At 32.5% G+C, this 26,843-nt stretch overlaps 1 protein-coding gene across 5 annotated transcripts in view; it reads left to right on the forward strand.

The window, feature by feature from the left end:
- FSTL5 (follistatin like 5) overlaps positions 1-26,843 on the forward strand; it is an 811,548-nt gene that overhangs the window by 644,815 nt on the left and 139,890 nt on the right. For all 5 annotated transcript variants that reach the window (XM_050791292.1, XM_050791294.1, XM_050791296.1 and 2 more), the window contains 2 exons: positions 12,214-12,375; positions 16,519-16,653. In XM_050791292.1, coding sequence (XP_050647249.1) covers positions 12,214-12,375; positions 16,519-16,653 — 297 coding nt within the window. The remainder of the gene's footprint in view (positions 1-12,213; positions 12,376-16,518; positions 16,654-26,843) is intronic.

Here is a 26,843-nt window from a genome sequence, read left to right on the forward strand (position 1 = left end):
ACAAAACATGTGAGTAGACACCTAAACTTTGCTTGCTGACTCGTGCCTAGCAATGGGCTGGGAATTTACCAGAGAGTGTTTCCTTTAATCCATTTAATCCTCGGAAGAGTTTCACATTTTACAAATGGAGAAAACAGGACTCAGAAATGGGATATTTTATCCCTTACAGCATAGCAGAAAGTGTTAGGGATGCATTCAAATTTTCTGCTTAGGAGGAGGTTACTGTAATATATCAGCTACACAACTCCTGCCTCAAATAATCACTTTGAGAATTCCTGATCTCTAAATTAGATATACATTAAATAAAATTAAATAAAATCTGTCAAAAAGAAACCAGCATCCAGCATGTGCCAGGCTATGTTTTTTTTTCCTTATTTATTCTTTCTTTTCTTTAGATTTAGAGAAACAACATCTTATGTATTATCATCTTAAACGCTTTTGTTATATTTTCTTTTGTGTTTCAGAGAGAATTTCTTAAAATGGTGACTTCTGAGACTTTAAAATTGAGGATTAAAAAGGCCACTAACTTTAAAGATTAGTAAACTCCAACTAAGTTAATTAAACTAGGGTGAACTGTCTCTTTTAAACTAGGTTAAAGTATTGTCATTTCTTACAATGTCATAGGATAAATAAGAAGACCCGATAAAACAACTCACCAAAGTTTATGACCCTAAGAATGTTGCTCTTAATTTATATTTTGTCTCCAACATTTGTTGCATCCTCTACACTTTCATGAAGACTGCAATAATGTGATCAGAGAGTTTTGTAATATTGATGAGAGGTAGTGTGAAAATCATGAATATAAAAAGATTGCTTTGGGACAAAGTTAAAGAGAAATTGATGGCTTTAATAATGTCAGAGACAAAAGGCATTGGACAAGCTCAGTAGCATTTAAAATATTTATTAAACCGAGTCTGTAATTTTTCATAGGAAAGTTGCTTTAATGACAAGGGAAGTCATAATACAAACAGAACCATCCAGCTGCTGCTGTGAGTCAGCACTACTTCAGAGACATTTATATTCTTACCCTCAAGCTTTCTTAGAACCTTTTCTAACAGTTGCAGCTGTGTGAATAATTTGTGGAAGAGCCATGATAGAATTCTTCAAAAGAATACAAGATAATAGCACCAAGAAAAAGGAAAAAATAGTCAGTGCTTAGTTGTTTACTTACCAGTGACCTGACGATTCACCTTAAATTCATTTTTGTTTTCAGTTAGAATGAAGTCACTGTATTGGGTCAGTGATCTCTATCTCTTGACTAAATTCAGGCATCCAAAACAGCCAGGTTATGCTGTCTCCATACTCTCCAGCAATAATGCAGAAACTTCTAAAGAAAGATCAGTGTATGAAGGTATGAAGAATGAGAAAAAAGTAAGACTTAGCCTTACAGAGATTTTTTTTTTTTCACATTAGAATCTTCCTAATACTGGATCAGAAGCATTATTACATTAAATGAATTCTATTAGATCCTTCCTAAAGTAGATAGAAGTACTGGTTTAGTCTAATGCAGTTAAGTTGCTATGGGCCTTTGAGAAATATGTATCTATCTACCTTTCCTTTTTTTCCCTACTATCATCATAAAACACATAATAGTTTTCAGATGATAAATGTTTGCAAGGATTCCATATAAACACAAAAGTTTCCAGAAAGAAAAGCCTGTGTAAATGTAAATATATTTTATTTTATTTAGTTTCCTCCATTTTCCATTTCTATTTTTTTTTAAGTATCAGAACCTCACCTTCATTTCTGAATTTGTGTAACGTTAAAATGTACTAGTCTTATGTATTATTAGAACAATTGGTCATCGTATATAGTGTCTGATTATTTACATTTGATGCTCTAAGAACCATCAGATGAACTAAATAAAATTTTATTAGATGTGTTTGATTTATTTAAATGGTGATGTCATTTTTAAACTGAGCAATAGTTCAGTTTCCTTGAAAAGTTACATATATTTGAGATGCATTATTAATACTGCTGTGAAATACTATAAATGCACTAATTTATTTGACCTTTACTTTTAAAATATGATTTTTTCCAGGATCTCTGATGTGCCTTATATATTAGAGCTAACAATCTAATTCATAATCTAATGAATGTGGATGCCAAGTAGTCAAATTCCAGTAGATACTTTCATAAAGACATTTATTATATTATTAGGACCATCTGAGACAATTTAAGCTAAGAATGTATTTTTTTTTTCAATGCTCCACTTGGCTAATTTCAACTTGAACCTATCACTCATTGGATGTGTAATATAGAAAAGAGAGCAAGTGAGTGATGGAGAAAGTTACCGGCACAATGTACTGTGCTCAGGAGTTGCTCAGTGAATAGCTATATATTATTATCTTAAAACTCAAAAATAAAGAAATCAAATTTTATACTTTACCTAATTTTTGAATAAAATATATACATTTACATCCTTTTGTATCTCCTTCCATTTTAGGTAATAGAAGTTTACTTGATTACATTTTTGTAGAATAAATTGTAGTATGTAATGTCAACTTTTTATAATGTTTCTGTATTAATATATACATAATATTATATTATTTGATGTTTATATTATGTGATTGTATTGGATATTATTATATAAAGTAACCCAATCAGTTTAAACTATTTAAGTTGAAGGCATTTCCTGAGCTGTGTTAGCAAGACATCAAATACCATTTGGAATTATTTAGTATATAGAAGCTTATCTTTAAATATCACCTTTTTCATAAAATACTAGGAGCCTATTTAAAGCTTTTCTTGGTAGTCCATGCAAATTGGATCCTAAATCCAATGTAACAACAATTTGGTAGTCTTTATCAGTTTCTTTTTTTTTCATGCGTTGCCAATAGAAGGAAAAAGACAAGTTTATAGAGTGCACTTCCTAACTAAAAATGACTGTAACAAATGGTTTGAAATGTTCTCTGGAGGATTATTGACTTTTTAATTCAGGCTGCCATCAATCCTCATTTATATTTCATAATATGTATCCTGGGAAAACGAAGCTACTTTTAAATGTGTAGCTTGTCACTGAGGTTAAATAGTTGTTATGCCAATCACTTATCTTTCAATTCTATGTGAGTTAAGAGACACTTTTCAGAAAATCACTTAACACCAATAAACTAAGTGAGACACATGTCAATTACATAAAAGTATTATTTTTTCATATATATAATCTATATGAGAATTAACATTTCATGTGACAAAAATTATTATTCACTAGTTTTCTTTCTGTCCCTTCATAAGTACATCAATAAAATAGAAGCAGCTTGGAATGCAGAGGAAATTGAACATCTTATCTAAAAAGGTTTCCTTTGGGGAGTATCGGTGACAATATAAGTGGCCCATGTAATATGTATATTTCCAGTATGAATAATGTGTCATCTGTTGCTCTTATTGAGGTGATTGATGTGCTTCCTTCCAAACTAATTCTCAGATTTAGGCTGTTTCAATTTTTTACTACTCCAAAGACTGTTGTAACAAGAATTGATCCTTACAAATCCTGTGGCCAAACTTTTTGTCTTACTAAATATTTATTGAGAGTTGTTATTAATATCTATTCTGATTCCCTGTATGTCTTTTTTAAAATCTCATCTCCTAACTCTAGTTGTTAAGAGATTAGAGATTAGTCAGATTAGTCTAAATATTTTCAAGAGTTTTTTTACTCCACCCCTTACAGTGCCATAAGTACATTAACATATCTCTTTAAAAAGTTATTTGTTTTAACCTTCAATAAAATAAAATGCTGCAATAACTACTCTGTTTTAGATACATCAGGAGAGCCTAAACATGTGCTTTATGTCACCAGGAAAGCAGGCACAGAAATACTAGGAGAATCATTTTTGAAAGTGTATTTAGTATTTCCAAAAAGAAATCATTTAAGTAGTCCTCAAGGAAAAGAATAAAATCAGAACTTGGTTTTACCCCTTGTCACTGTGCAAGCATGTGTATGTTGTAACACTTTTGAATGAGGAATGGCAGGAAGGGTACAGCAGATTTCTTGTTGTACTTAGAGCTTTGAAAGTTTATTATTTTTCTGCTTCTAAAAATATTAAAGGCGATGTACAGGATACAGACCCAACTATGGACACTAAGGGTTATTGGGGCCTTTCTGAAGACACCTTCCCCTGCCTCATTTTTCTCTGTGTAGTTAACATGAATCTAGTTTAATATTTCCAGATTATAGCTGGGAAAGGGAACTAAGAAGCCAGTGGGGTGATCGGCTGTAGTCCTGATGTGGTGGCTTTAACTAGTCTTGGTTTGCATTACTTTTACAGTTTTAGTAAATCTGGAAGATTGGCACTTATTCAATAGTCATTTAAATTTGTATATACAAAGGATCCTCCAGACAATAAAAAATAAGAGTGGTGAAATTAACTTTGCACTATATTTGAATCACCAAATAGAGTCTCAGATTGTTTTTGGACCTTCAGGTTTTTTATTGTCATTCTGATGGCTGAAAGAAAAGGATATCAGATAGTTTAAAATACATGCATTAACCAGAGAGCAAATGGTCCAGGTGAACGAAACTTTTATGTCCTGTTCTTGTCTTTTGATATCTCCTGCAGAAACTTCTTTGACAGAGAGCTAGAGTCCTCTGCTTTATTTACCAAGTCATAGTCTTATTAAGGACACTGTGTGTTACATATGGCCATTCTAAATAGCAAATGCTAAATTGTAAATCTGAGAAAGGAATCAGTGTGATAAGCCTGTAACATACATCGTGTGGAACTTTTCTTTTCTTTTCTTTTCTTTTCTTTTTTTTGAGACGGAGTCTTGCTCTGTCGCCCAGGCTGGAGTGCAGTGGCCGGATCTCAGCTCACTGCAAGCTCCGCCTCGCGGGTTTACACCATTCTCCTGTCTCAGCCTCCCGAGTAGCTGGGACTACAGGCGCCCGCCACCTCACCCGGCTAGTTTTTTTGTATTTTTTTAGTAGAGACGGGGTTTCACCGTATTAGCCAGGATACTCTCGATCTCCTGACCTCGCGATCCGCCCCTCTCGGCCTCCCAAAGTGCTGGGATTACAGGCTTGAGCCACCGCGCCCGGCCGGAACTTTTCTTCATGGTCTTCATTACACCAGTCACTCAGCTACATCAGGGAATTTAATGATTAAATAAGGCAAAACCTCTTCTCTCAAAGAGCCTATTATGAATCATATATACCATATCCTATATTGCTGGATTATATATATTGTTTGACTATATATTGCTTTGCAATATACAACTCTTTATTTTTACAATTCTGTTTGATTTTCAAAACCTTAAAATATGGTACAATGTTTATTTTACATATAAGAAAACAAAGACTCAAAAGTTTGAAAATGACCTCAAGATCACATAACTATTAAGTAGCGGAATAAAGACAAAATCATTTGTCTCAGTCAAAATGTCTTTTAATGACAACAAATAAACGTATTTTCATTAGCAGGGAATTTTCCAAATCTGAGGTCTAGAATTCACTTGAGGAGCACTTTCATAAAAACGATATGCATTCTCAATATTAAGTATGGAAAGGTAGCACTCTCTACAATTAAGAAAATTCAGCTGTCCAGAACTATTTGCTTTCAGTGTGAATAGATTTAATATTTATAATAAAGATAGCTTGCTATATTTTCTTGGAAAGGACAGTATGCTTTTTGATATTGGAATTAAAATGTCTAAACCATTTGTTCAAGTGTATTCAAATTCTTATCTAACCTCAAAAATTTACATAGCATGATCATCTGAAAATTATACAGTTAATAGTCCATCATTGCATAATTCCTGAATCATTTCCTACAGAGTTTAGTACATTATAATGACAATTATAATGTTCTTGGAATGCCTGGCACTTGTAGGTAATTGATACATATAGATTTACTGAATGAATGCAGGATTTCTCTCACAACTTTTTTGGTAGTAAACTGGGTAATTGACTGTCCATACAATTGCATGTGACGTATATCTAACTACCTATGACATAACTCAAGTTCAAGAAGTATACACTCATTGGAAAAATATAAAAGATTCAGCATGGTGCATATGCTGAAAATGTGTCTCCCACAACCATATTCACTACACTGCATGTCATACTCCCCTAAACACTTCAAAATTCAGCTCATTTTCCTTTAAAGCACTTTGTGTTGGTAACTCCGGTTTTTCTGTAACTACCACACCTCTTTCAACTCTATTACAGGACATAAAGTGTTGTTACAATTATTGTTTCCTGGTTTTCATTATTGAATAGCACATACTTTGAGAGTATGAGACATATGTTGTCCATCTGTGTCAACCTAACAGTTTACAGTTTATCACAGATATTAAGTAATCAATATATGACTAATTAAATGAACAAAATGAGCATTTTGGTAAGTGGTACTGTATTTGGATTGTTTCTACAAAGATGGGTTTTATCAATTTTGTGGAATGGGAATGCAAATGAAAAAAGATTTGATGGCTGAAATTAATATAATGGTAACTAGAGGCAATAATAACTAAAGGTACCATGAACATGGTTTATTATTCCATTGATTTTAGTCTTACTTCATTTTTATCAATCACATTTTAAATAATGTTTCAGAATGTTTTATAAAGGGTTTGAGCACCATGTGTTAAATATATTTATAGTTAATATATTTGTTCCTTTATTAAACTTAAAATATTTGAAATGTTTTGTTACTGTTATTTACAAATATGCAAACTTGTATCATGCAAATTTACCAAATTCCCTTATTATCACAATTCATCTAAAGAATCTTTTGTATTTTAATTTACTCTATGCCATCTACAAGTGCTTAAGATAACCCTTATCATAATAAAGAAAATATTTTCTTTTTTTTGTTTTCTAAAAGTAAATGAGTTTTCTGCAATTATGGAAAATATCACACAATTTTACTTCTTTAAACTGTTAATATGGTGAATTAAATTCAGTGATTTTTTGAATGTCTATAATTAACTCAATATATTATGGTATATTACCATTTTAGTATTCTGATAAATTTTGTTTGATAATATTTTGTACGGGAATTTTTCATCTATTTTCGTAAGTGACATTGACCACTAATTATTCTTTCTTCGAATGCCTTGTCACATTTCGATATCAAGTTTATGCTGACTTCATAAAAAAGCTGGGGATTTTATTAGTTATCTATGCTGCATAATAAATTAGCTAAAATATTAGTGGCTTAAAACAACAAACATTTATGCTCTTAGAGATAACAGGAAAATCGAGATGTGCAGTAATAAACAGGGAAATGATTTAAATAATTAAAAAATTTATTTAAATAACCAAATAATTTGAGAACAGTTTAGCTAGGTGATCCTGGCACAAGGTCTTTTCTGAGATTTCAATCAATATGTCGGTCAGAGCTGTAGTCATCTGAAAGCTTGATTGGGGCTGGCATATCTACTTCTAAGATTACTCACTTACATGGCTATTGGCAGGAGGCCTTAGTTTTTTGCTGGCTGTTGTCATGGGGCCTCTCTCTGCCCCTTGGTATACAAGCATCCCCATAAGACTGATTCAGTATCTTATGACATAGCAGTTGAATTCCACAAGAGCAAGAGAGCAATGAAAATATTGCAATACCTTTTATGACCTAATCCTGGATATTATGCACAATTACTTTGCCACAGCTCTGTTCATTAACAGTACATCATTAAATCCAGCCCATAGGTCCCATGTGTAACGTGAGAACAATTAGCCTCTACCTTTTGAAGAGAGGAGTGTCAACAACTGATAGAGATATTTTAACACTACCAAAGAGATGCCTCTAGCCCCGTTTTATTCTCTAAAAGAGTTTGTATAAGATTGGTGTTACTTTTACTTTATTTTGGGAAAGTTCTAAAGTTTTCTTTGATTAAAAGTTTTTAAATAAATTAAATGTATTTAAATGCTATAAGACTTTTTAGATTTTGTACTACTTTTTGTGTAGGTTCTGCTAGATGCTTGCGTTTCCAGAAATCTGTTCATTTTATTTAAAGTTATGTGTTGGCATAAAGCTGTCTATAATTTGTTCTCTTTAGTTTTTACCATTTCTGTAAGAATTTAGCTATCAGTCTCACTTTCTTGGTATGCCATTTTGTTTCTTGGGGTTGCTTTTTATGATTTGTCTTTTTTTCTTTGGTATTCTATAGTTTTGCTGTAATGTCTATATACGGCCTTTTTTAAGAAAGTCCAACATCTTTAGGTTTTTGGAATCACTGGTTTGATGTCTTACACAGAACTGAGAATATCACAGTGGTTACCTCTTCAAATACTGCTCTCTTCTTTTACTTCAGTAAGGTATTCTTAATCTATTCTGTATTCACTTACTCTCTCATCTGTATTTTCTGTGTTTTGTACCTCTGTACTTTATTGTGGATATGATTTTTTTCTGACTTAACTTTCTATTAGCGCCTTTCTTCTTCAGCTGTATCTAGTCTGGAGTTAAATACAAACATTCAGTTTATAATTTCTGTTTTTGTCATTTAAAAATATTATAGCATTTCTAGTTGATTTATTTTAATTACAATATTATGTTGTATAACTTCCTAACTTTTTATGTTTAGCTATCAACTCTTTAAACACAGGAAGCATAGATGAGTAATAACTCCAGTTACTAGAATTTGGTGGCTTTTAAAAACTTGACTGTTGTTTTTATTTTTACTGGTTAAGTTTGTATTTTCTTGAGGCAAGCCTTGAGATATTTTGTTGCATTCAGCAAACTTGATTTCATAAACCATTTTCAAAATTATTTTAATTATAAAGATAATAGGTTCTTTAAGAGCGGTATTCCATCTATGACTGTCAGGCACTGGGAGGTACCAGAGATCTTGCAATGAATCTTTGGACATTTTGTGGCCAATTAAATACAATGCAACTAGTGACCTAGTACAGAGAAACTGTTACTATGCCAGGATTTCCAGCCACAATTATTGTGGGACCACAATACTAAGCCCATTTACTTTACTTGAGACTGCATACCAGAATCAGCTGATTCCCTGATATTGGCATGTATTTGTAAACCATAAATAAATACATAATCCTGGCTTCCCAGAAGTTTTGGGGTCTGGTAAGGTAGAAGAGATAAATCACTACATTTGATTCAATGTAGCAACAGGGCCAGATCTTAAAGAAACACACACTGAATTAATTAATGGCTAAAAGAAAAAAAATACAAAACCTCTCAAGATGTCTTATTATTTTTTAAATTACATGTGCACACACATGCATATGTGTATATATATGGGAGAAAAAGACAGAAATAAAATACCCTTGATTAGTAATCAACTCTGACTTCAGAATCTTCACCTGCTTTGGAAACTACTCTTGAGGGAGAAACAGCTGTAGCTCACTTCCATGAGCCTTAAAGTTTCTTCTGTACTCATTCTGCCATTCCTCATTTTATCCCTAAGTTACTTATGGTTTCTGAAAACGCTTTCCATAAACTTTTCCAGGATTTTAAGTCCTAGTCAGGAAGATAATCAGAATCAATAATTATCATTTTTTTCAACATTACTAGAAAGTTATCAATTAATCCACACCTCACTTTTAATTGTTGAGTGTTTCTATAATTATGCCTAATGCTGTATTTAAGACATCTCATTTTAATATCAATGATTTTATATATATATATAAAAGATTGCAAAAAAGTTTGAGATTGTATTCATCACTAGTTAATTCAGTGAGTGACTTCTATAAAGAAAATTATTTTACCTAATCAAAATGCAATTATCAAATCAGCAAATGTAACATTAGTAGTGTCTCAATATATAATACAGGGACTATATATATATATAAAAAACATATATGTGTTTGTGTGTATATATATATATTTTTTGTTTTGTTTTGAGGCGGGAGTGCAATGGCACAATCTTGGCTCACTGCAACCTCCACCTCCCGGGCTCAAGCGATTCTCCTGCCTCAGCCTCCCAAGTAGCTGGGATTATAGGCATATGCCACCATAACCAGCTAAATTTTTTGTATTTTTAGTAGAGACGGGGTTTCACCATGTTGCCCAGGCTGGTCTTGAACTCCTGATCTCAGGTGATCCACCTGCCTCGGCCTCCCAAAGTACTGGGATTATAGGCGTGAGCCACTGCACCTGGCCAATACAGGGACCATATTTAAATTTTGTCAATTCTCTTAGTAATACACTTTATAACTTATTTTTCTGAGTCCAGGAGCCAATATTGATTTGCATATTTTATTTATTTCTTATAACTCATTTCTTTTAGTCTAGAGTGTTTCATTGGCCTTCTTTGCCTTTCCTTTTTTATTCAGATAAAATCCACATGCCATTTAACTGTGCCTAAATGAACCATATAGTAACTTATAATATATTTACAGTGTTGTGTAACCATCACCACTTTCTAAGCCTAGAACATTTTTGTCACCCCCAAATAAACCTCATATCCATTAAGCAGTGATTTCCCATTCCTCCCTTTCCTCAGTCCCTAGCAACAACCAATCTGCTTTCTGTCTCCATGGATTTGCCCATTCTGAAAGTTTTATAAATGAATCAATATAATATGTAAACATTTGTGTCAAATTCCACTCACTTAGCATAATACCTCCAATATTCATGCTGTAGAATGCATTAGTATTTAAAAATGCAGTAGAATGCATTTTTATGGCGTGGCTGCATCATTTTATATTCCCTCCAGCAATGTGAAAGAGTTTTAGTTTCTCCACATACTCAACCAACAACATGTTATTTTCTGATTTTTGTTTATTGGTTTAAATAGCCATTCCAGAGGGTGTGAAGTGGTAACATGTAGTGGTTTGGATTTGCATTTCCCTCTTTTTTATTTTTTTTTTTAATTTTTGAATCTTTTCATGTGTTTATTAGCCATTTATATGTCTTCAGTGGAGAAACGACTATTCAATTTTTTTGTCCCAAATTTTAATTGAGTTGTTGGCTTTTTAGTTCTGATTTGTAACATTTCTTTATATATTCTGGATACCGTCACTTTTCAAATATCTTTTCCTATTTTGTGAGTTGTATTTATACTTTTTTAAAATAGTGTCCTTTGATGCACTACAAAATCTAATATATTTATTTTATTTTTGTTGTTGCTTGTGCTTTCAGGTCATGTCTAGAAGAAACCATTGTCCACTCCTAGATCAGAAACATTTATTCAATGTTTTCTTCTGAAAGTTTACTGTTTTAGCTCCTATATTTAAGTATTTGATTTATTTTGAATTCAATTTTTTTTTATGGTATGAGGTAGGAGTTCAGGTCTATTTTCTTACATGTGGTTTTCCAATTGTCCCAGAATGATTGAAAAAGAAATTGACCATCAATGTATGTTTATTTCTACACTCTCAAGTCTATTCCATCTTTGTGTTAGGATTGCACTGCTTTGATTACTGTAGCTTCATTGTATGTTTTGAAATCAGCAGGTTTGAGCCCCACAGCTTTGTACTTTTTCAAGATTTTTTTCACCACTTGGAGGTCTCCTGTAATTTCACATTTATCTGAGGATAACTTATTTAATTTCTTGAAAAAAAATGCAGTTAGAACTTTGATAAGAATTACCCCGTACCTTCGTTTTTCCTTTATTTGTCTTTGTCAACTTAGGAGTATGATCACTTTACCAAAAGCCTTTGCCAATTTGTACCATGTTACCAATCAGTTCTTTCAATCCAGGAATACAAGGTGTCTTTGAATTTATTTCAGTTTTCTTTAAATTCTTTCAACAAAGTTTCATAGTATTTAGTATGAAAGTTTTGCATCTCTTTGGTGAACTTTATTCCTAAATACTTTATTTTTTAATACTATTGTAAATGGAATTATTAATTTCCTAACAGGCTATAATAAAAAGAGTTTATTTTCCTTCCATTTTATACTCATTCATTTATTTATATAACTGAATTCATAGTTTTATTTAATTCCTCATACTCCCTTGTAATTACTAATTATTTCAGTGCTCAAATTGTCCCATATTTAGCAAATTGGAGTCTCTTTTAACTGGTTTTTGTATCCTTTTGGTATGCCTCATCATTCTTTGAGGACTTCTTTAATTTCTGAAACAAGGTTTTCCAGGCACACCTTATATTTTCCCTAGCAAAATCCCAGAATAGTTGTTATCCAGTTAACACTGGTACATTTCATTGGATAATACTATTTGGAAACTACAATCTGTAGAAATGTATAGCATCATTAAAATATATAATATATTATTTATCTTTTGCAATTTTTGTTTCTTTTGGAAAATTAAATAGAAAATATGAATCACTTTCTCTTACATTTTTTCCTTTAGTTCCTCCAGTCATCCGGGTGTATCCAGAGAGTCAGGCTAGAGAGCCTGGGGTAACTGCCAGTCTTAGGTGCCATGCAGAGGGTATACCAAAGCCTCAGCTTGGTTGGTTGAAGAATGGAATTGATATTACACCAAAGCTGTCCAAACAACTCACGCTTCAAGGTGCCTTTTATTTACATTTTTTTTCTCTTAAATGACCATGTTGAAAATTTATACTAAAATGTATAACGTTATTTGGAAAATAAAAGAAAAATGAGTTTTACTGGCAACAGAATGTCACAAACATGAAAAAAATGCTTATGTCTAAGAAATTATATGGGAAAGACTCTTTTAACATTTTAATGTTTTTAATAATAGTCTTGTCATAATGATTAATTGTGTCATTATTTTGGTGATAAGTAGAATATTAAATTATGTATCTTTAAAATACTTGTCCTGTGAATTATAGCAGTTATGCTGAACAGAATAATTAGATCTTTTCACTGAAATTCATTTCTGAAGTTAATTTTTAAATGTTTAAGTAAAACCTTGAATGTGTATTATAGAGGATTTCAATACAGAATTTTTAATGAAATTTTTAGCATATTTTCTAAATGAAGGGAGAAAAATATCAAAAAGTTACTAAATGTTTTCCATTTACATTTTTTAAAGTTTTGTATTACATTCTAATATACAAAATATTGTACATATTCTAATATTCTAATGTGTAGACATGAATAAATTACTGTATATTAGATAATAATAATCCCAAATATGTGGAAAATAAATAAAAGCAGGCAAGATTTGTAAGATCAAATTATTTAAATAGTCCAAAAGCAGTTGTATATAATATATGAATTATATTAGCGTTAAAAAAAAGCACAAATTTTTTTTCATTGTTGGAGTAACAGACAACACTCATTTTACTGGATTATCTTCTTCGTGGGCATTATAGTTCTTATTTTATAACTTTAATTTTCTTTAATTTATACTATTAAACATGAACATATTTTGTCACTTTATTACATAGATTTCTATTATTATTCCACTTTAATAATGGAGATATATAATTATACATTTTTAAATAAAACTTTTTAAAACTTTTACTTATTCTTGCAAGTCAATAGAGACATGTCTGTGAAACTGTCCTTAAACTTTAAAAACTTTAATCCTAGAAATCACTAATGTGCATACATAGGTCAGACACATTTGCACACATATCTAGTGATTACCTCGAGAGGTCTATAATGTAAGAGGAGAAGACTTATCTGATTAACAGAAATGAAATGAATAAAAATCTAAATAGCTTCTGACTTTGTCTCTTGTCCATTTAATAGCAATAAACCATATTATAAAAGTATGTCAAATTTTTCTCTCAGGAATATACATGACAACGCATTTTTGAAGTTGTTACACTCCAGACTGCAAAGAAATTACTGTCAGTTTATACAACAGGGAAAAATAGCTAAAGTTTTACGAGAATATGACAAAAAATAAAAGGAGAGAAGAGATAATTCTAAGCACATGGGGTATAAAACTCCATGTGGCTTAATAACTATTTAATTATCTACTTATTCATCAGATGCTTCTTTAGTGTTTGTATGTGAAGTCCAAGTCCAGACACTAATTTAATATCTATGGCAATGGCTGGGATAATATGTGAATTAGAGAGAGTAAAATCCTAAGAAAGCACAAATATTTAATTAACAGACAAGTGAAGAAAATAATAGAAAGAGACTAAAATTCATCAAAAGACAGGAAACTAGGTGATAGTATGGAAGAAGAGAAAGTTAAAATTAAAGAGTTCGACAATGGCAAATGCATAGAAAGTTCAATAAAAGACATTGATAAGTGTTTACTTCAAGTGATGAGCATGTTCTTGTGACATTTAGCAAAACAGTATCAGTAACAATCAGTTTTCAATGTGTTTAGAAATGAAAAGGAGACAAGAAATACAAAAATCTTTTTTGGCCAGCTCCTGGTGGGGAGGCTTAGAACTGATGGAGATATTTCTTCTTGGATAATTCATCAATCTGAGAAAGTATCAGTAGGGAGAAATGAGAAGGATGAAGGCTGCAGGAAGAGTCATAGAAATCAATAAGAAATAAGGGGAGATTTGCCTTGGAAAGAAACAAAAAATTTCCTGTGAGAAGTAAATCAAGGTGAAACTAGGAACAGAAAGTTTTGAGGCTGCTTTCTGATCACTTCTATTTACCTCATGATTGAAAGAGCAAGATCACTTGCTGAGAGTTACTATTATGATGGGAAACATCAAACAAAGTATATAAAGATTTGAAGTAAAAGTAGAGGTGGATATGAAAGGCATCTAACTGGAAAGGTCGAGTGAAATGAATAGCAAGTAGTTTTGAATGTCCTAGAAATTGAAAACTGTGAATCTGAAAATTATAAACTTGCTTATGCAATAGTCTCATAACTTACTCAAAGAACTAGGTGCAGGGACACCAGATGCAGAGATGGGTTAGCTTACTCTAGTTCTAGAAGTTAGGAAGGCAGATGTGTCAGGATGGTAAACAGATAAAGGGATTGGCAGTTCTGGCAATAGAGTGGCAACATCTAGGAATGCTAGATCACATAGGAAGAGAAGGAAAGACAACGGGACATATAGGTTAGGAGAACATGTAAAAATTTTGGGAGACAGCATTTTAAGAAGGAAGAAATTTATTTGATATTTCAAAACAAAACCCAGAGAATTTAGGCTGTTAAGTGTGTGGATCCTGAGGAAAAAAAAATAGGTGTGATTTTGGAGGAGGCCGTATCTTATATAAAACAAGAAGGTGAAGCAAATGTAAATACATTGTTTACTACCTATCTTTAGAGCAGGTTCCTATAAACTAAGACCCACACACCATATCTAGATAGCTGTCTGTTTTCTGAAATAAAGGTGGGTTTTGTTTTTGTTTTTGTTTTTGCTTTTTTTTTTTCCTTGTTGTTTTTGGTGTGTCTTTAGAATACAGTAGCACTCATTTTTCAAAACATATTGTGTGGCTGCTTTAATGTTGCTATGGCAGAGGTTAGTAGTTGCCACAGAAACTGTGTGGCCCACAAAGCCTAAGTTATTTACACCTGGCCTGTTGCAACAAAATGAAAAGCTGCCAGTCCCTTTTTTGGAGTAGTGATTCTCAATGAATGATGCGAGGAATGAGGGTGTGTAGTAAGCATTTGCAAATAAAGAAAGAAGTTCAAGTTATTCAAATGATTATCTCTCTCAAACGTCCACATCCACTGCCTCTCCATATCTCACATCCCTTGGGAGCTACTGGGCTCCTAGCGATGGCAATCAAGCACTTTTCTCATTGGCTTTCTACCCTTGTTTTCCCAAACCACACTGATTACGTTGCCTTCTATCTGTCACAGATAGTCATGTCCCATTCTACTGTATGTGTGGTTCTTGTAACTGAACAACGTGGAACACACAGACACAACTATGTACACAAACACACACACACAGGCATGCACACACACATACACACAGAAAGAAAACAAAGAAAAAGAAAAGAAAGAGAAACTTAAACAGATGACTATAACAAACACTCAACTGCCGGGTGTGGTGGCTCACGCCTGTAATCCCAGCCCTTTGGGAGGCCGAGGCAGGCAGATCACCTGAGGTCAGGAGTTCGAGACCAGCCTGGCAAACATGGTGAAACCCCATCTCTACTGAAAACACAAAAAATTAGCCAGGGGTGGCAGTGTGGGCCTGTAGTCCCAGCTACTCGGGAAGCTGAGGCAGGAGAATTGCTTGAACCTGGGAGGCAGAGGTTTCAGGGAGTCGAGATCGCGCCACTGCACTCCAGCATGGGCGACAGAGTGAGACTCTGTCTCAAAATAATAGTAATAATAATAATAAGCTTGATGAATGGCAATAGTATACCTGTATGATTTAGCTCAGTTAATTACTCTTTGAAAACATCTTTCATATGTATTTACCTGTAAGCTAATCATATTGCTATTATTAGATTTCTGAAAAAGCTTAGGGGAATGTAGGTTCTGAATATTATAAGTAAATATATAACTGAAATTATACTTATCAATATGAAATACCTCATATACAATGTAGAATATAGGAAATGATATGAAACATAAAATATGCATTTGATATAGAGTATTGGGCTGTCTTATAGGATGACAGCACGGTTTATGAACACTTGTATGCTTCTGGAATAATTTGGCATGTCTTCAAAGTATGGAAGTAGGAAGGGAAACAGTTTAATTAGGACAAGCCAAGAGAACTGTTTGACTGTGTAATCAGAAAGCACTGTTCCAAAACTGAAATTGTAGTTTACAAGTTTCATTTCCCTTCTTTTTCAGCAAATGGCAGTGAGGTTCACATAAGCAATGTGCGCTATGAAGATACTGGAGCATACACTTGTATCGCAAAGAATGAAGCAGGAGTGGATGAAGACATCTCTTCTCTTTTTGTGGAAGACTCTGCTAGAAAGACCCGTATGTATTGAACCGCCCCCCGCTAGCAGACACACACCATACTCAACATACATTTTTACAGCTTTTTTAAAAAAGTAAAGGCACCAGAAAACTGTGAATTGCACAATGCATTATAACAAATAGATTTTACATGTAGGAAGGATAAAAATCTTGAAATACTAAAAGCAGATTTAAAGATGAAAAAAAGTTGTGAAATTTTCATTACAACACTAGATTTTATTTTTTTGCAAGTACATATGGTGTTTCAGGTCCTGTCTTCCCATTTGCTCTTGGAGGAATTTATATCTCTTGCAAAATCCCTCCCCTCAATTAAATGTGAGGAATTCAAGGCCCCCAAATGTATCCAACATGTATCGTCTAGGTAGAATACATTACTATATTTCTTTTCCTGTCAGTTACATTGAAGTCACTGGATTAAGACCTCTACAGCATCCTTCTCTACAGAAGGTTCAGTGGTAACTGCCACTCCAAGGCACTCACTGCCCCGGCACAAAAACCACACTGTGGCTGTTCTTGGTTTAGTGCTAAAAATCCTTTGCCATCATGGTTCATGTTGTCTGATTGTCTCCTGGAGTTATACCCAAAATGACTTGTTCTCTTTTATTTTCTTTAATTACTTTGCAAAAGGGATACAAATAGGGTGAGGATGCTGAGGATGGATTGCTTTTTATGATAGCTGAATTGTTTGGAGCTCAAACTTCTATTACAGCATGTATCAAGTGCGCTCTTTGCAAGCAAACAAACAGGCATTTTCTTCCCTCGTTCCACACATGCCACAGTGTGACTGTTTTGGGATAGGGTCTGGATGTTCTTGAAACGACTACTTCCCTTGCTCTCTGCTCTTCAATCCGACTTGTTATTAATATATGTTTTGCATGAGTCTGATGTTATTGGACCCTCTAACTTGACAGGCCCATTTTTCAGAATCCAGTGTTTCAAGAAGGTTAAAGCATTGACCCAGCCAGTAGTCTTCCTATTCTTTCTTAAGTCACTTAGTGCATATTGACATGAGTAGATCCGTTGAGAAAGGAGGACCTTACCCAGGTCCCAACTACTAACGTATCATTATCTTCATTTTTTCTAGTTAGGACAACCATCATTATAAAGAAATATTTAAAAAAGAAATTCTTTAGGTAGAAAAAAGAAAAAAAAAAGCTGGATTTAATGGCCTGCATAAGGTCCACCATAATTCCCTTACTCTATTCCTTTTATGTGGTACAGCCAATACTAAGTTGGAATTCACTTTCTGTGAAAAATTAATTTTAGGCGGCAAGGAATTAAAACTGTTTGCCTTCTTTGTCCTTATTATGATGTTTGTGAAACAGATTTTAATATCAACTCTATATTCTTACTTTATTTTAATGTTTGTTATGTACTTTTAAATTTATTTCCCTAGTTACAACAGTAAAACACCTAGCCAAAGCTCCCTTTATCAACTATCATACAACTTTTTAGTGTGTGAATTCTAGAAAAATTTTAGGAGAAGATTTAACAGGATTAAATTTTCAACAAGGTTTAAATCTTGTTGAAGTAAAAGTGCGTGTTTAAAAAATAATAATGCACGTAATTAAAATCAGGACAATACTAAATAAGTAAACCAAATAGAATATTAGCAACTGTGGGAAAGTATAAACAGAAAATGTAATAATGTAATAATAATATTATTATGTAAAAATGTAACAATGTAATAACTTGACAGAAGACAGTTTTCCTTAGGATGCCTCCTAATAGTTAGATGCCAGAACTCTGTATAACAAAAGAAAACCAAAATCTGGTGGATTTCATAGTAGTGAAAATTACCACCTTTTGTAACCCCCATCTTAAGGATTATGGATCTGGGTTCTTTTCTAGTAATTTCGTGGAAAGAGACCAATACTAGATATACATGGCACATTTGTATTTTGGAATGCTAGATATTTTCCTTCTTTTTTAATTTTAGTTTTTCAATAATTTCAAATTTTATTATAAAGAGTACATGTGCAGGCGTGTTACATGGGTATATTGCTTGATGCTGAGGTTTTTGGTACAAGTGATCACATCATCCAGGTAGTGAGCACAGTACCCAATAGACTGTCTTTCAGTCCATGCCTTCTTTCATACCTTACTCCTTTAGTAGTCCCCAGTATCTCTTTTTCCCATCTTTATGTCTATGTGTATTCCATATTTAGCTCCTACCTATAAGTGAGAACATGTGGTATTTGCTTTCTGTTCTTGCATTAATTCACTTAGGATAATGGCCTCTAGCTTCATTCATTTTGTTGCAAAGACTATGATTTCATCCCTCTTTAAGGCTGCATAGTATTCCATGGTGTATGTGTACCACAGTTTCTTTAACCAACCCACCATTTATAGGCACCTAGATTGATTCCATGTCTTTGCTATTGTGAATAGTGTTGCAACAAACTTGCAAGTGCATGTGTCTTTTCGGTAGAATGATTTATTTTATTTTGGATACAAACCCAGTAATGGGATTGCTGGGTCAAATAGTACGTCTGTTTTAAGTTCTATGAGAAATCTCCAAACTGCTTTCCACAGTGGCTGAACAAGTTTGCCCTCCTACCAACTGGATATAAGCATTCTCTTTTCTCCATAGCCCTGCCAGCATCTACTGTTTTTTGACTTTTTAATAATAGTCATTCGGACTAGTGTATGATGATATCTCATAGCAGTTTTGACTTGCATTTCTCTGATACAAATCAGAGTGGTGATGTGGAACATTTTTCATATGTTTGCTGATCATTTGTATGGCTTCTTTCAGTAAGTGTCTGTTCTTATGCTTTGCCCATTTTTAAACTGGATTATTCGATTTTTGCTTATTGATTTGAGATCCTTGTAGATTCTGGATATCAGACTTTTATTGCTTGCATAGTTTACATGTATTTTCTCCCATTCGGTAGGCTGTCTGTTCACTTTGTTAGTAATTTTTTATTTTCTGTACAGAAGCTCTTTAGGTACTCTTGTCAATTATTATTTTGTTGCGATTGCTTTCGGGGACTTAGCCATAAATTCTCTGCTAAAACCAATGTGGAGAAGGGTATTTTCCATGTTTACTTTTAGAATTCTTATAATTTAAGGTCTTACACTGAAATCTTTTAACCCATCTTGAGTTAATTTGTGTGTACGGTAAGAGGTAGTGGTACAGTTTCATTCTTCTGCATGTGGCTAGCCAGTTATCCCAGGACCATTTATTGAATAGGGAGTCCCTTCCCTGTTGCTTTTTTTTGGTCTATTTTGTCAAAGATAAGATGGTTGTAAGTGTATGGGTTTATTTCTGGGGTGTCTGTTTCATTCCATTGCTCTTTGTGTCTGTTTTTATACCAGTACCATGCTGTTATGGTTACTGTCTCCCTGCAGTATATTATGATGCGTATGGATTTGTCCTTTTTCCTTAGGATTCTTTGGCTACTCATGCTCTCTTTTGGTTCCAAATGAATTTGAGGATAGATTTTTCTAATACTGTGAGATATGACATTGGTATCTTGGTAGGGACATCTTTTAATCTGTAAATTGCTTTGGATAGCATGGCCATTTTAGCAATATTGATTCTTCCAGTACATGAGCATGAAATACTTTTCTGTTCATTTGTGTCATCTCTGATTTCTTTCAGCAGTGCTTTGTAGTTATCCTTTTAGAGATCTTTCACATCATTGGTTAAATAAATTCCTAGGTATTACGTATTCTAGGAAAATTAATTTATAAAATAATATAAATTTATAAATTACATATTCCATTTATAATTTTTAGCTATTATAAATGGAATTGTGTTTTCAATTTGGTATCAACTACAATGGTATTGGTATATAGAAATGTTGCTAGTTTTTGTACATTGGTTTTGTATCCTGAAACTTTACTGAATTTGTCAGTTCCATGAAGCTTTTTGCAACATCATTAGGGGTTTTTTTTTATGTATAGGATCATATTCCCAGCAAAGAGAGATACTTTGACTTCTTCTTCTCCTATTTGGATGTCTTTTATTTCTTTCTCTTTCCTGATTGCTCTGGGTAGGACTTCCAGTACTATGTTGAACAGAAGTAGTGAGAGTGGGCATTCTTTTCTTATTCCAGTTCTCAAGAGAAATGCTTCCAGCTTTTGTCCATTCAGTATGATACTGGCTGTGGGTCTGTCATAAGGTGGTTCTTATTTTTTAAGGTATGTTCCTTTGATGCCTATTCTGTTGAGGTTTTACCCTGAATGAATATTGGATTTTATCAAAGGCTTTTCCTGTATCTATTGAGAGATCATATGATCTTTGTTTTTAATTCTATTTATGTGGTGAATTGCATTTGTTGATTTGCATGTGTTGAACCACCCTTGAATTCAAGAATAAAGCTTACTTGATCATGATGAATTAACTTTTTGAGGTTCTACTGGATTCAGTTTGCTAGTACTTTATTGAGGATTTTTGCATCTGTGTACATCAGAGATATTATCCTGAAGTTTCTTTTTGGTTGTTGTTGTTATGTCTCTGTGAGATTTTGGTATCAGGATGATGGTGCCTTCATAGAATCAGTTAGAGAGAAGGCCCTCCTCCTACTGAATAGTTTCAGTAGGATTGGTATCAGTGCTTTTTTGTGTCTGGTAGACTTCGGCTATTCATTCTTCTGGTCCAGGGCTCTTTTTGGTCGGTACATTTTGTATTATTTACTTACTCAGTTTCCAAACTTATTGGTCTGGTCAGGTTTTCACTTTCCTTCTTGTTCAATCTTGAAGGGTTATGTGTTCCCAGGAATTCATACATTTTGTCTTGATTTTGTAATTAATGTGCATAGAGGTGTTCATAACAGTCTCTGAGGATCTTTTGTACTTCTGAGGGATCATTTGTAATGTTATCTTTGGCTTTTCTGATTGCACTCACTTGGATCTTCTCTTTTTCTTTTCCTTCATTAATCTAGCTATTGGTCAATCTTTTTTATTCTTTTAAAAAAACAAACTCTTCCTTTCATTAATCTTTTGTAAGGACTTTTGGTTCTCAATTTTGTTCAGTTCTCTCATTCTAGTTATTTTCTTCTATTAGCTTTGGAATTGGATTGCTCTTTTTTTTTTTTCTAGTTCCTCTAGGTCTGATGTTGGATTGCTAACTCGAGGTCTTTCTAACTTCTTGATGCAGTTGTTTACCACTACAGACTTTTCTCTTAGCACTGCTTAAGCAGCATCCCAAAGATTTTAAGTTGTGTTTCTATTTTCATTAATTTCAAAGATTTTTTTTATTTCTGCCTTAATTTTATTGTTCACTCAAGAGTTATTCCGAAGCAAGTTTTTTAATTTCTCTGTAGTTGTGTTGTTTTGAGAGATCTTCTTGGTATTGATTTCTATCTTCTTTGCAATGTGGTTTGAGAGAGTGCTTGATATTATTTTGATTTTTTTTAAATTTATTAAGACTTGTGTTACAGCAAAGCATGTGGTCAATCCATGTGCAAATGAGAAGAATGTATATTCTGTGGTGATTCGGTGGAGTATTCTGTAGCTGTTTATTAGGACCCGTTGGTCAGTTGTCAATTTTAAGTCCATAATTTCTTTTTCAGTTTTCTGCTGCAGTGATCTGTCTAATGTTGTCAGTGGGGTGTTGAAGTCCCCCCACTATTATTGTGTGTCTGGAAAGATATTTTCAAAAATGCCAAAAGAACCAATCAAAGACCCATTAGTAATAAATATACTCTTCTTATTTGCACATATTAGGAAATTATTGACTTGTATAAATCTACCAAAAATAATTTTGGAGATTGTTTTCAGTAGAGATAGGATACAATTTTTAAATGAAAAAGCAAATTGTTGTAACAGAAGAGTATAAATTTATTTTTTGCAAAATTTGGGTTGGAATCACGCAACACCTCTCTGATGTGGGGGTACTGCATGACTCTCTGAGCTTTAGTTTTCTTATCTCTAGTATGAAATAAATACTAATACATCAAGAGATTTCTGTTTAGATATTATATATAAGGCACTTGTCATAGTGTGAGACATAAAGTAGCTCTTCCTCTGACTCACATTTGTTTTCTAAAAATAATTTCTTGCTGCTAAAAACATTGACAAAAATCTATTCCTCAAAAGCCTAGAAAACCCAAGGATTGCTAGAAATCAGAGTTTTATAATAATGCATATAAATATTGATAACATAGCTATAGGTAGACATGAGTATGTAGGGGCATCTATTTTTATGCATTCAAATATGAAATATTATCTCTTAACATTTAAAAAATGGACTCCACTGATTGAATATACATTTTATTATTAGTGTAGATATTAAGATACTTTAAATAAATTTCAAAATCTTTTTCTAGAGTTCACTTTTGTCACAATCAAAGCAGAAGCTACACTTTAGTCCCCTTTACATTGAGTCAATTTATACTTCTATTATATATTAGAGAATTATTCTGTAATGCACTTTTCCTCTGTTTTTGAAAGATGCAGAGGAGAGAGGTATTGAATCCCATGTAGACAGCAACAAAAATGGGGAAAGATTTGTAACTTTGGGGGCAAATGACACAACAAAGACTTACTTTGTTTGGATACAGCTTCGGAGTAATCATCCAGCTATTTTTTTCATAATAGAGAGCTCAGAGTAGTATGAATCACATTTTTTCCTACACTACATTTGCCAGAAATATGATACTATTGAGAGAACAATTCATGCAAAGCATCATATGGCTAAGGAGTTTGTGTTTTGCTTCTACCCTAATCTTTGAAGTGGGAAACTTTGATTTACAGTGTCTAACTTTGTCAACAAATATCAATGGAAGTTTTCTCATGTGAGAAATTGAACTACAAAAAAATATGTGCTTCAAAATAATATACTCTACAGTTACATTAGGGATAGGTTTTCATAACTAAGATTTAATAGAGTGATATACAGGGAGAATTTAAATGCAAAGAACAGTAGAAGTGGACCATAGGGGATTGTGTGGTTGCTCACAACAGGGAGTAAGAGAAGATATAAATTATGTAAAGGGATTTAGATAATGGTAACACATTATTTATTCGAAAATGTCTTGTACATAGCATAAGCACTTGACACATTTTCATTCCCAAGGGAAGTCAATTCCCAGGTAATAATGATTCATCCTCAATATGAAGGTAAATAAAAAGTGGTGTGAACATAAGCTTCTATAGAAAGCTTTTAAGCTACTGGCTGCATTAAGTGCTAAGAACCGACTGACTCATACCTTGCTATGATTTTAGTAAGGAATATGACTAATCCAGCTGTTTGAGAGTATCAGAGTATATCTAAATATACTATAATAGAATTTTATAGTCTAAATATAATAAATATACTATAAGGCTAGATACACCGTTTTTAAATTATTGTCACAAGCAATTGGAAATATTACCTTATTGTAATAATTCTTACTTTAGAATTAGCTCCAATAAATTAACATTAGTTGGCTGTATGTCTAAAAAATTAATATTTTGATGGTTCATAATTTATTATAAAATACAACAATTTGAAGATTTTTTAAGAACACGTTTCAAATGGCTAAAGTCTACAATATTATTTGAATAAATAAATTATTTAAACAATATTTATGTATGTTAATAATTATTATTAAAATGAAATAAGCATAATTGCTAATAGTAAGATTTAGCAATATTGTAAAATCCAGCCATTTGTTTCCTACTATCTTGAAAAGAAAATTTGAAAAACATATGAATGGTTATGAGGTATCTTCCTATTTCAGAAGTAGAAAAAAGGGTCTTAAAATAGATTAAAATGTGGTCTTTTTACCTATAAAGATAGCATGAATATGACTATCATAAACTTTAGAAATAGAATAGATTCTGATAACATAAACAAATTAATTAATCTCTTTAGTCTTCATTTACTTTCTATTTCTATAGAATGGGGAAATACTTCGAAAGGCAGGTTGCATGGATTTAATGAGACCACTTACGTAGGATCTTATTAATCTCTACAGAGGCTAGGAAGATAATATAAACAGTTGAATAATATGGTGTATAAAGAACTATAAATGAAGCCAAATGCAAAAGTCATCGATTAGTAATTATTTCTAGACTCAACCAATATTAGGTGCAGCAGTCATCAGATTAATAATTGTTTTGTTTTGTTTTTACACTCAATAACTGTGAGATAGGTAGAATAATAACAGACACCAAAAATCCATAAAGATAAAGTGCAGATTTCACAGCCTGATAGGATTTTATCCTGATAGACATGAGCTAAGAGCTAGAGTCAAATAGAACCAAATAAAAACAAATATTTATGGAAAAAATAAATCAATGTTTAAAAATATTAGTTTTCATATATTTTATTAAATATAATTCAATAGAGGATATATACTAATTATAATTAAAATCAGAAATTAATAATTTGTATTTCTTTTTGAAAAGCCCCAAATTACTTGTTTAATATTTGATATAGACATTTATGTAGCAATAAGGTTATTATGAAATAAAATGTCTTAAGATGAAGAGTCATGTCGAGGTTAACCATGCTTGATAAGCATTTACTATTTTATAAGCTTTAATTATTTACAATAAATTCCAATATTCATGCTTCTCAATTTGGTCAATGTCATTGTCACACCCTGTGAGGTAACTTGTTCTGTAAATCTTTTCATCTTTTGACCCAGAACATACTGAAAATACTTGTCTTGTGATTTCTGTATCTGAAGACTATATTTTTAAAATAATACCCTTCAACGTCATAAAATAGATCTGTTTCTAACATGTTGCCACTTTTTGCACAAAAGCAGAGCTTTATTATCTAACAAGATGCTATGTGATCTGAATGTCACTAAATTGACAGGTTTTCAGCAGCCATAAACTATTGAGCATCTTTATTGTCTATACAACAAGATAAGAAGTAATGCTTTCTTATTTTGATCTATTGCCTAAATTTTCTCCACAAGGCATTATATACCTTTAATGGACCTCCTATCTCATATTACACAATGCCAGTGTGACTAATTTATTTTAGGATAAATTGGCAATGGTGATGAAATCTTATTTATATAACTTTAGGCATGTGGACTGAATACACTTACATACAGCGACAGTGCTGAGTATACAATCTCTATGAAACTTAAAAATATTTACATACTAGCGTTGTATTGCTTGTGTTCAGGAGAAAATGTTAGGACTCTCTTTGAGGTTTTATAATTCCAAAGGTTTCAAACCTAGTTAATTCTTTAACAAATAACTGTGTTCCTAAGTTTAACAAAAGTAGAATTATCATTGCTTTATGATTCTCTTAGTGTTCTCTGTTATAGGAATTCGGTCAGATAATGGCATAAATGTTCAAAGAGTTAACGAAACAAATATATCTTTGAAATGCCCAGACTCTGGGGTAAGGGGGCGAAGTGAGGTGTTTTCTCAAAGTTTTGTGAAGTCTAATTTATGCCATATATTTTTCTTAACTGTGTGCCAACAGCCCAGATTATACAACTGTGTTTCCTTTGTCCTGTTCACCCAAATACCTGAATTCTGATAGAGGCTGACTGTGTCTGAATGAGTCAGATAGAGTAAGTCAGACAGTTTGATTATTGTTCTTCCTCCTTATTTGCTTTATATCCCAACTATATGTGCATTTTATATTTATGTTAAATATGAAATGTTGTTAAATAGGAAATGTCTTTAAAGATACTTTTCTATCTCATGCAGTAAAATGGTAGGCCCATTTGAATATCTTTCCCCTAAATTGATGTACTGTCTGTTTAATACATATGGTCATACTCAACTCTGGTATAAAGAATAATACCTTTGGAAACATTCTACAGTAGTGAAATTTTAATAGAATCAGATTATTAATGAATAAAATATTTCTACTTTTATCTCAAACATGCCCTAACAGGTCAAAATGTGTTTGTAAATATAATTTCTTACTATAAAGTAAGGATTCTGCGTGTGTATAATATACATAGTTCAGCCATTATCGTGCAAGTTATAATTATACTAATATTAATGTCAAAATGTAATTTCAGAGTTATGTTTCACAATGCAAAATAAAACACCAGAGGACCCTGTATGATTAAGAAGTTGTAATCCTAAAAATTTGCCTAAAGTTATTGTCAACACAAATAACTGACAGAAACTCATTATCATAAATAAATAAAGTCAACCCCCCAAAAACTAGCCTATAAGTTTAAGAAGGCATTTCAAAGACAAGGAAAAATGAAGTATCACTACGAATTATGTAAAGATGCTAATCCTCGTTAATTATGAAGAAAACATACCTT

This window comes from Macaca thibetana, chromosome 5, assembly GCF_024542745.1.
Source record: "Macaca thibetana thibetana isolate TM-01 chromosome 5, ASM2454274v1, whole genome shotgun sequence".
Taxonomy (NCBI): Eukaryota; Metazoa; Chordata; class Mammalia; order Primates; family Cercopithecidae; genus Macaca; species Macaca thibetana.